Here is a 10718-nt window from a genome sequence, read left to right on the forward strand (position 1 = left end):
CTCCATTAACCAGACAAGATGAAGGCGACCTTTCCAGGCTGGCAGGTCCTTCAGGACAAGCCACGCTCGGCTCATGCACCTGACTTGTACAACAAGCAATACTATCTCCAAAGAACAAGAAACAAACGGCTGTGGGGCTGGCTTTTGGAACAGCAAACAGGACGGACGTGGTGTATATATAAGTCTGTCATTGGCAACCTGGGGAGTAAACGGCATCATGATGGTGGCGAGAGTGAGAGCCATCTGGCTGGCCTTCTTCCTGGGTGCCTTCCTCGGTCCAAGCACCGGACAATACTCTCCGGACCTCATCACTTCCCTGCCAGGCTTGCCTGAGATGCCAGCCTTCCAGCAATGGTCAGGATACCTCCAGGCTGGACCTGGCCAGTATTTCCATTACTGGTAAGTGGAGGAGGGCTTGGGAGTCCATGTGCAGGAAGGAAGGGCAGGATCGGACAGGTGGAAGGCAGGCGCCGTAGGTGAGAACCAGGGTGGTGTGGTGGTTGGAGCATTTGATTATCACAACCATGCATTATGCTCTCCCCTTCTTCCCCCTCAAGGTTTGTGGAGTCCCAGGGCAACCCATCCACTGACCCCCTGGTCCTCTGGCTCAACGGGGGTCCCGGCTGCAGTTCGATGGAGGGCTTCCTGGCCGAGAACGGCCCTTTCCACGTGAGTCTGCCTGTCACTCTTCTGCTTCTCTATTGGCCAAGTTGATGGGTCCACTGGGATTTATAGTTTCACGAGGAACTTCTAATTTTTTGCCAGACCCCACTAATAACTTAGAGGTGTGATGTTATGTCCTTTGCAGGATTATGTTGAGTGGAACTAATCTGGCTATTGAAATGGCATACTTTTGCAGTGTGGACACATACTCTCAGACCCACTCTACTTCCACCCATTTATATCTGACTTCTCTAAATGGAAGGGACTGGGATCCTTGGGGCTGGACTGGGAGGCATCTTCTGCTACGGAAAACCCAGGGAAGAAGGAGAAGGAGCCACAAAGGCTGAAGTGAAGCCTGTCTCCTCCTGTCTCAAAGGTCCTCCTTCTCTGTCTGATTTGTTTCAGCTGAACAGTGATGGCACCCTCTACCTGAACCCCAGCAGCTGGAACCAGGTGGCCAACATGCTCTACATTGAGTCCCCAGCTGGTGTTGGCTATTCCTATTCCACATCTGAAGACACCACCATTGATGACAGCCAGGCAAGTCACCCTCCTTCCTCCATTTCATGATGGGAAGATTTGGGGAAGCCTTGACAGGCTTAATGGGAAAAGCATTAGTAATCTCGGGGGGATGGGCAGTATTATTAGCGGTCACAGCAGAGCTCAGAAGGTGGTAGGCTAAACTTTGTTCCTCCATATGTTTTGAACTTCAGCTTCCAGAATTCCAGGCTGTTGTCCAAGCTGCCCAGAGCTTCTGGGAAATGAAGTTCAAACCAAAGCTTTGGAATCCCTGTGGCAGACTCTTTTGCAAGGACACTTGGCCACAGCCTGTCTGCTTTGGGGTCATTTGCAAACCAGCTTTCCTTTGCCTCTGGCCTCTCTTTCTCTCGTCACACTTCAGGTGGCTGAGGACAACTACCAGGCCCTTCAGAGTTTCTTTGCAAAATTCCCCAACTTTGCCAACAACCCGTTTTATGTTTTTGGGGAAAGCTATGGTGGTGTCTTCGTCCCCAGTCTGACGTCCAAGATTGCAGAAGGATCTGCTAGCATCAACCTGAAGGTAAAACAAGATTTTTTTTCTCTCCACTCCATGCATCTGAGGAAGTAGGCTCAAGTCCATGAAAGCTCATGCTCACAGTTTCTTTCTTCCAGCGACTCTCAAAGGTGCTGAAAGATCCCTTTGCATACAGCTTTTCATTTAGTGATTCCAGTGTTCACCTTCATGTGTTACCACCTTCCTCCTTCTCTTCCTTTACTATCAATACCGCTACTGAATAATCTTTTGTTATCTGATTCTGTCACAGGGATTTGGAGTTGGCAATGGCATGCTGAGCTATGCCCTCAATGAACTGACACTGATGGAATTTGGCTACTACCATGGAGTGTTTGGAGACGAGTGAGTAGGGAAGGAGACATTGGCTCAAACCCTATGGCTAGTACTAACTAGAGTGGACTTACTACTGGATCAATGTGATTTAACTACACGTTGACTCACTGATTCAATGGATGTACTTTAGTTGTTGCTCATCAGGCAAATGCAAGAATGACTGATGCAGCATGGGACCAACCCAAAACAGGCTCTCTGTCCTCTCCAGGTGACATCTTGGAAGCAAAGCAGCTGCCTGCAGAGATCTTGCTCTCATATAGGTCTCATGGTCCTGGAGCTTCAGGGGGTGTTCCCACTTGGCAGATAAAACGGATTATATTGGCGTGATTCTGATTCGGATTATGTTCTGGGAATAATTCAAATTTTTTCCTTCGTTTCCGTTACAAAAAGGGGCAAATTACCCCGATTCATTTAGACCCTGTTTTCGTTCCCATTTATTTTAAATCGCTTTATTTTAAAGCAGATTAATTTGCTCCCCATTCTCATTTGTGTCCGCAAGCTGTCAATCAAGCGCCTAGGCTTCAGACGTCACAAGTCGGGGGGGGGGGAGGTTTGGGGCAGCCAATGGAAATCGGCTGCCTCCGAGGCTCTTCTGTTGTGTCTCCCCAGACTAGAAGGAGCTTTTATTTGTCCTAAACCCCTTGCTCTTCTGTGTCTCCCCATATTAACTGCCATAACTCAGTGCTAGGGAATCCTGGGAATGGTAGTTTATTATGGCACCAGCACTCTCTGGCAGAAGAGGATAAATGTCTCACAAACACAATTCCCATAATTCCTTAGTACTGAGCCAGGGCAGGTTAAGGGGTCTCAAACTGTATTATTTCTACAGTGGGTTTTGAACTACAGATGAGTTTTTTTTCATAAATTAAAAAAGTTGTTACTTTATAATTTACTTTAGAAATACACACACACACACATGTGTGTGTATATACCTATATGTGTGTGTGTGTGTATATATACGCATGTGTGTGTGTGAGTATTCATATATAAACATATGTATGTGTATAAACATCTCTCTCTCTCTCTCTCTCTCTCTCTATCTATCTATCTATCTCTATCTATCTATCTATCTAGTGTGTGTGCGTGTGTGTTTGCCAAATCAGATCAAGGAGGAGAAGGCAGTGGGGTTCAGTGGGTAGAGACTATGCATCCAAAGCTCAGGCTTGGCAAATCAGATCAAGGAGGAGAAGGCAGTGGGGTTCAGTGGGTAGAGACTATGCATCCAAAGCTCAGGCTTGGCAAATTGGATCAAGGAGGAGAAGGCAGTGGATTCAGTGGGTAGAAACTATGCATCCAAAGCTCAGGCTTGGCAAATCGGATCAAGGAGGAGAAGGCAGTGGGGTTCAGTGGGTAGAGACTATGCATCCAAAACTCAGGCTTGGCAAATCGCATCAAGGAGGAGAAGGCAGCGGGATTCAGTGGGGAGAGACTCTTTGGGGAAGAGAGAAGAGAAAGCTTGACCCGCCCCTCAGATCCCTGGGTGTCCAGGCTCTCCTGTGTCTTCCCATAGTTCCTCTGGAAGGAGCCTCCATTCCCCCAAATCCCTTTGCCTCCCCCATTGCTCCCTGGGCTGTCTGGGGGGCGATCAAGCAGGCATGTACTGCAAAGCCTATCTGCTGCTCAGGCGCTCAGGCAGAGGCGAAAAAATATAAAATAATAGTTTAAAATGGTGTTCAATGGCTCTCATACATCGGTCTATGAATGTGGAGCAGAGGGGAGGTTGCAATCCACCGAGGTAAAGGCTATGCAAATTGAAGAAAATGGCGCTGGCGATGCAGAAAGAGAACAAAGAGGGTCACACCCCCAGGCCAGCCCCTTGAGCACTGTTCCTCCCATCTCCAGGTTCCCGAATCAGACACTCTTGTCATTCCCATTCGGATACCGCGAATCAGACCCCAGGAGCAAAAATAATTCGCTTTAAAACCTACTGTTTTTTTAAACCGGTTTATAGGCATATAATTCGAATTATTCTTGATAATCCGATTCAGATTCGAATCTCTATGGGAACGATTCTGGGGCAATGCAGATCTAATTCGGGCTTGAGTGGAAACGATACCCCCTAAATTCACATCATCATCTGCTTTATAGGCGAATGGGAACACCCCCTCAAAAGATGCTCCTCCTGGGAGAAGGGCTGAAAACCTGGTGGAGCCACACTACACAATTACAGCAGTTCAATCCCACTTTAACTGTCTTGGCTATGGAATCCTGGAATCTGTAGCTGGCTAAGGGACTTGGTCCCATCAGTGAAGTCTCTCCCCAAACTACAAATTCCAGGATTCCATAGGGTATAACCGACTGGCAATTAAAGGAGCCTCAAACTGCTATTACTTTTCAGTGCTTGGCCAGTCTCCACTTGTGCTTTGAATCTTTTCTTCAGCATTTAGAGTTAACCACCATTTATTCTCTCTGCTGAGGGCAGGGCAAGAAGCAAGAACTGAACTTGTGCAACCTTTGGCAAGGCTGTAGAACATTCTTTCTAGTAAAACTCTAGCCAGATTCCTGTCACAGTTTTGGGTACAGGTTGTTCTGTTTCAAGACATGGAACTGGACGTCTGGATCCCTTGGTTGTCATCAGTAGGATGGTTCTAGTTTTCCTTGTTCTCCTAGTTTATGTCCCCTGCCGGTTTATCCTGACTCGTCAATATATTTTCTGTTCTCCTGCAGCCTGTGGGCCTCCTTGAATGAAAACTGCTGCAGTGATGGGACCTGCAACTTCTCTGACAATGAGAACAGCAATTGCATCACAGCTGTGAGTGATGGACCTAAGGCGCCTTACATTAAACTCTCCTTTAAATTTAACTGCTTTGCACAAGACCGTTCCTCCCTCCCTCCCTCCCTCCCTTCCCAGAGCTGGGGTGCTTCCTGGGACTGCATTTGGCCACCTGGACCAGCCTTGTCCTAAAGCTTCTGTACATTAAATAATTCCTCTCGGTCTTCCCTTCAGCAAATCAAAGTAATGACTGTAATTCTATTGAGCAAGACTAGCAGGTGGCCAGGACAAAAGGATAAAAGTGTATGGAGAGTCCTGGAAATGGCCCTGCCTGGTTTCTCTGCAAGCAGATCCTTTGCAGAGCATTGGACAGGGATTTGGCACCATCTGCTTCACCCTGAAGCTCGGAGCCTTTTAACAGATCTCCTTGTGGGTCATGTCTTCTGGATGTGCAAAGGGCATGCCTCCTTGCACCTTCATGCGCATGGACACAGAGCATTGCTAATGCTCCTCTCTTTTCTTTTCTTGTTTACATCCCAAGATATCAGAAGCATATGGAGTCCTTTATGGGATTGGCCTCAACATATACAACCTCTATGCGTCCTGCTGGGGAGGGGCGCACTACCAGGACCGTTACGAAGCCGACCTCTCCAACCTCTTCCGCCAATACCAGTTCAACGTCCCTGTGCCGGTCAGTTGCAAGCAGGCTGAAGTGACCTCTGAGAATGTAACCTTTGTGTAGCATGGAGGACGAAGTATATGTCCCACTCTTCCCCAGATGACAAATGCAGACTCCCAACGTTCCTCATCTCTTGGCTTTGCTGGCTAAGGGGGAACTCTATGATTTTAGCCCATAATTATCCCCAAAAATCCCAGGACATCTTTTTTTTTTTTTTACATATAAAGGACAAGGGGATGTAAAATGTGTTAAAAGCAAGTGGGGTGGGAGGTAGGTTTCCCCTTTAGGGACATTAATATCTGGGCTCCTATCTGAAAACAAAGGAGCTGTCCAAAGTGCTGGAGCTGTTTGGGTAATGAAGGGGCCAAACAGACAGGCAAAAAGAGGTGCTTTCAGGCTGACTTGAAGGTGTGGCGTTTAGATGACACCTGCCTTGAAGCCAGCAGGAAAGTGCCCTCTAGGCGCCTTATGCAGAGAAAAGCCATTTCAAAAAGAAGCAGCTTTTTCCCACTTCTTTCTGGCTTGAAGCCATATCATGTGGCCCTGACATGAGCACTCCAGTTGCCTTGGGATCCGGTGGTGCAGTTGGTGGGGTTTCAATGTGGCTTCAGAAAAGGCAGCTTAAAGCCACTTTTTCCTGCCCATCTGTTTCACACCATAGTTTAGCTACTTGGATAGGTCCTTTGAAATCTGGAGTAAAACTCTGAACAACTCGCTGCCCTGCTAGCATTGGAACCCCCAGCATCCCCTGAAGGAGGAATGTCCTTCAAGCCTTAAAATCTGGCCCAAGGCAGAAATAGAGGACATATCACCACAAAGTGAGGTGCAGAGGATGGAGACATACTCCTTAGGAGGTGCAGTCACCAGAGGAGGAAGGGTTTGGGGTAATTTTCCTTCATCCTGCTGTTTCCTTTTCAGAACGTGGGCTCCATTCCAGGAGTGCCACCGTGCATCAACGCCACAGCCATGTATGTCTGGCTGAACGCGGGTGACGTCCGGCAGGCCCTCCACATTCCCAACAGCCTCCCAAACTGGGAGCTCTGCAGGTGAGAGGGCCTGAAGGTTTCCTGCCTTTGGGGAGGCAAAGGCTGCACGGAGATGGAAGGAAGGGCTCTGGGCCAGCAAAGCCTTCGGAGGAAGTGGTGCTCTCTTCCCGTGACCGGTCTCGAAGAAGCTTGCCAAGAAAATCCAGTGATAGGTTTGCCACAAACTGGAAATGTCTTGAAAGTTGGACTGACATGCCTGAAAGGGGATTTGAACCCTGGTTTCCAAAGTTGTAGTTCAACATTCAAATCATTACAACACATTAGGTGTTTGTTGTTGTTGTGTGTCTTCAAGTAGCTTCAGACTTATGGCAACCCTAAGGTATGCCTATCACAGGGTTTTCTTGGCAAGATTTGTTCAGAGGAGGTTTGCCATTGCCTTTTCCTGAGGCTGAGAGAGTGTGACTTGTCCTGGGTCACCCAATGGGTTTTCATTGCTGAGCTGGGAATAGTGCCCTGGTCTCCAGAGTGAAAATGCACTGCTCAGTCTGTTCATCTCACTGACGTTGCAGGGCTGGAAGTGGGTTCAGAGGTAGATTTTTGTGGTCGTTGTTGTGGCCACCTCTCCTAGAAAGTGGAAAGGGATCCCTCTTTTGGGAACTAGGCCTGAACCGCATGCATCCGTCTCCTCTCACCTCCTTCCCTGCTTTTCTTCAGCTCCCAGGTGAGGTCCAGCTACAAGAGGGAGTACAAGGACATGGCGCCTTTCTACAAGTCCCTGCTGGCCCAGGACCTGCGAGCGCTGGTCTACAATGGAGACGTCGACATGGCGTGCAACTTCTTGGGGGGAGAGAAGTTTGTCCAGTCTTTAAACCAGTCTGTAAGTAGCTGAGGGAACATGGTAACCCAAGGAAATCTCTTAGGCTTGCAGGAGGAAAAATGGGGAGCTAAGGGATGGGCAAGCTGACAGGGGACAAGGGGAAAAGAGAGTAACTTTGACATCTTGCAATATCTTTTATGTTTTCCTTTGGGCTTATTCTCGGCCTCAGACTCTAAGCTTTGGTCCACCATTCCCACATTTATCTCTAACTGCTGTCTTTGACTTATGGCAACCCAATGAATGAGAGACCTTAAAGTCACCATCTCATCCATAGTCCTGCTCAGATTTTGCAAATCTTGCAGATCTTGTGGCCTCCTTGATGGAGTCTCTCCATCTGGAATGCAGTTGTCTTCTCTTTCTTCTCCTTCTCCTTTTTCTTCTTCTTTATTTATATACCCCCCCCCCCCAAAAAAAAATTGGAACTTAAAGGAGTTTCCTCTTTTCCCACTGCACTGCACTTTGACAAGTATTATTGTCTTTCGTTGAAAAATACTGAGGAAAATATCTAATCCTAATTTTCCTAGAAAATGTATGTTTCCACAAAGGTTGACCCTTCGTATCCATGGATTTTTTTATCCACAGATTCAGCCATTCATGGCTTGAACTATATGTATGTATGTTTATATACACATACAATTTCCAAAAAGCAAACCTTGATTTTTCCCATTTTATATAAGGGACACCTTTTTACTATGCCACTGTGCATAATGGGAATTGAGCATCCATGGATTTTGGTATCCACAGGAGGTCCTGGAACCAAACCTCAATGGATATCAAGAGCCCACTATATAATCTTAAATACCCAGGTGACAGGTGAGACTCTTCTGGTGGAAAAAAAATCTCTTGTTTTAACGGATTTAGGAATTATATTCAGTTGTGTGTGTGTGTTAACATGATAGGAAACATGATGTGAATAGACCAAGAAAGCTTATTTTTTTCCTTCACCCAATCCTCCGCAGGTGCTGAGTGGTTTCCAGCCCTGGTACTACAATGACCAGGTTGCTGGATTTTTCAAGGAGTATGAGAAGATCACATTCCTCACTGTGAAGGTCAGTGGCACCCAGCAAGGCTTCTTTGGGATCTGTTATTTTTTGGAAGGGTACTAAGACCCAATTTTACTTTGCTTTACGTATTGCCTGATCAATGAGTGCAGCATTTTACTAGGAGCTCACAGCTTTTTTTGGAAATGTACTGATGACACCTTAGAGCTGGAAGGGCAGCTTTGATGGCCAGTTTTCTGCCCCACTTTCCAAGGGCTGCACAGACTCCCCCCAAATGGGGTGCTCTTTGAGAATTAGAAAAGAAAAAGTTAAACAAGAGTGCTTTAATGTTTTTTAAAAAACATGTTAATGTGGATGTTCCAGCCATTTGAAAAGTGAATGGCCACTTGCTAACTACATTCGTCCCTCCACATTCGCTGGGGTTAGGGTCACAGGACCCCTGCGAATGTGGAAAAACCACAAATAACCAAAACACTATTCTTTTTACCTGAGATAACACCTCTCTAGGAATCTCTAGGTCCTCCAGTGCAACTCTGTGGTCAACATCTGTCAAACATTGACCATAGAATTGGGTTGGAGGACCTACCAATGCCTAGTGGAGTGTTCTCTCTAGGAATCTCTATATGTCCTTCAGTGCGACTTTTGGTTAAAGTTGACCATAGAGGTGCACTGGAAGACCTATATTCATAAAGAGAACATATTAATATGATTTGTGAATAATCAAATCTGCAAAATCTGGGCACCACAATTCAAAAAGGACATTGAGAAACTGGAGTGTGTCCAAAGGAGAGCGACTAAAATGGTGAAAGGTCTGGAAACCATGCCCTATGAGGAAAGACTTAGGGAGCTGGGGATGTTTAGCCTGGAGAAGAGAAAGTTAAGAGGTGATACGATAGCCCTGTTTAAATATTTGAAGGGATGTCATATTGATGAGGGAGCAAGCTTGTTTTCTGCTGCTCTAGAGACTAGGACCCGGAGCAATGGATGCAAGCTGCAGGAAAAGAGATTCCACCTCAACATTAGGAGGAACTTCCTGACAGTAAGGGCTGTTTGACAGTGGAACACACTCCCTCGAAGTGTAGTGGAGTCTCCTTCCTTAGAGGTCTTCAAACAGAGGTTGGATGGCCATCTCTCGGGGATGCTTTGATTGTGATTTCCTGCATTGCAGGGGGTTGGACTGGATGGCCCTTGTGGTCTCTTCCAACTCTACAGTTCTATGATTCTATGATTCTTAAAGTCAAAGCTGTAAATGTGGAGGGATGAGTGTATCTGAAAAGGGCTAGAAATAAACCTCTCGCTCAAGAGACCTTTCTGTAAATAAGTTAACTTAAGCGAGTTTTCTGCACAGGTTGCATGCACTGTTAGGCTTTGTGACTTTAAAATGTGTGAATAATCAACGCCACAAATGTGGAGGGACGAGTGTATTTGCAGCAAGGACACAGGCTGCCAAGTAAATGCATCTCTCCAAGGGGAACAACAAACGCGAGTTTAGTCAATGGGCTTGTTAGCTGTGCTCAAAAGGGAGAATTTGGAATTTTTCCTGGAAAGGTGATTGAAATATGTAGGATGTGTCCTGGAAAAGGACACCTGGTCAACCTGAGCTGGTGAGCCTTGTCATTGACTCCCAAATCCCATTAATACACAGACAGCAGCCCATTTAGATGAGTGCCTGGAGTTCTCTCATTTGCAAAACTCCTTGCAAAAGATCTTCTAGCATCTTTTCAGACAGGCACCATTTATTTATGATACGCTTTTACTGACCGGTCATGTCCTGTTTCTGTTCCCAACTGTTCAGGGTGCTGGACACATGGTCCCTCAGTACAAGCCCGGACCGGCTCTGAAGATGTTTGAATGCTTCCTCTCGCAAACCAGCTACGTCTGATCCACTCCTGCCACTGCCATCATCACAATAACTCTGAAAAAATGGAGGGGGGGGGGAAATAAGTCTGCAATCCTGTTCAGAAACATCCCCTGCATGAGCCTTGTAAACACATTGTAAAGCAAACTGAGGCTGTGTGTGTATAATATATGTTTCTATTACAGTTATTAAAACTTATTAATCATGCAGATCTGCTGTGTTTGTGACGCTCGATCCAGATCGCACAGGAAGCAAAGCAAAAGGGCTTTGGTTTCCAATCATGTGTACATATATTATGTGGATATTTATTATGATGATATAATCGTGTGTGTATGTGTGTGTGTACACACACACATTTTAAACTTTATTTATTGTTGTTGCATTTTCCTTGGTGAAGAGCCCAGTGTAGCGTTGGAAGCTTCCTTAGTTTTTTTTATCCATCTTCCCTGATGAAGAGCCCAGTGTAGTTTAGGAGTTCAGATTTATCATCAATGTGATCCATCTCCTTTTACAATATTTCATAACAGCTTCCCAGCATTCTTTCCATTTTCTAA

The 10718-nt window shown here is 46.2% G+C and overlaps 1 protein-coding gene across 1 annotated transcript; it reads left to right on the forward strand.

Annotated features, from left to right (window-relative positions):
* The first annotated feature begins 217 nt into the window (after nt 1–217).
* LOC149314141 (lysosomal protective protein-like) lies at nt 218–10188 on the forward strand. The gene is made up of 11 exons (XM_089523066.1): nt 218–399; nt 558–669; nt 1069–1203; nt 1565–1723; nt 1968–2059; nt 4718–4802; nt 5305–5454; nt 6361–6488; nt 7143–7305; nt 8265–8354; nt 10102–10188. The coding sequence occupies exons 1-11, from the start codon at nt 218–220 to the stop codon at nt 10186–10188; spliced, it is 1383 nt and encodes a 460-aa protein (XP_089379192.1).
* Nucleotides 10189–10718: the final 530 nt, after the last annotated feature.

Source organism: Sceloporus occidentalis, unplaced genomic scaffold (assembly GCF_023333645.1).
Source record: "Sceloporus occidentalis isolate IW3139 unplaced genomic scaffold, rSceOcc1.0.p SCAF_4, whole genome shotgun sequence".
Classification (NCBI taxonomy): Eukaryota; Metazoa; Chordata; class Lepidosauria; order Squamata; family Phrynosomatidae; genus Sceloporus; species Sceloporus occidentalis.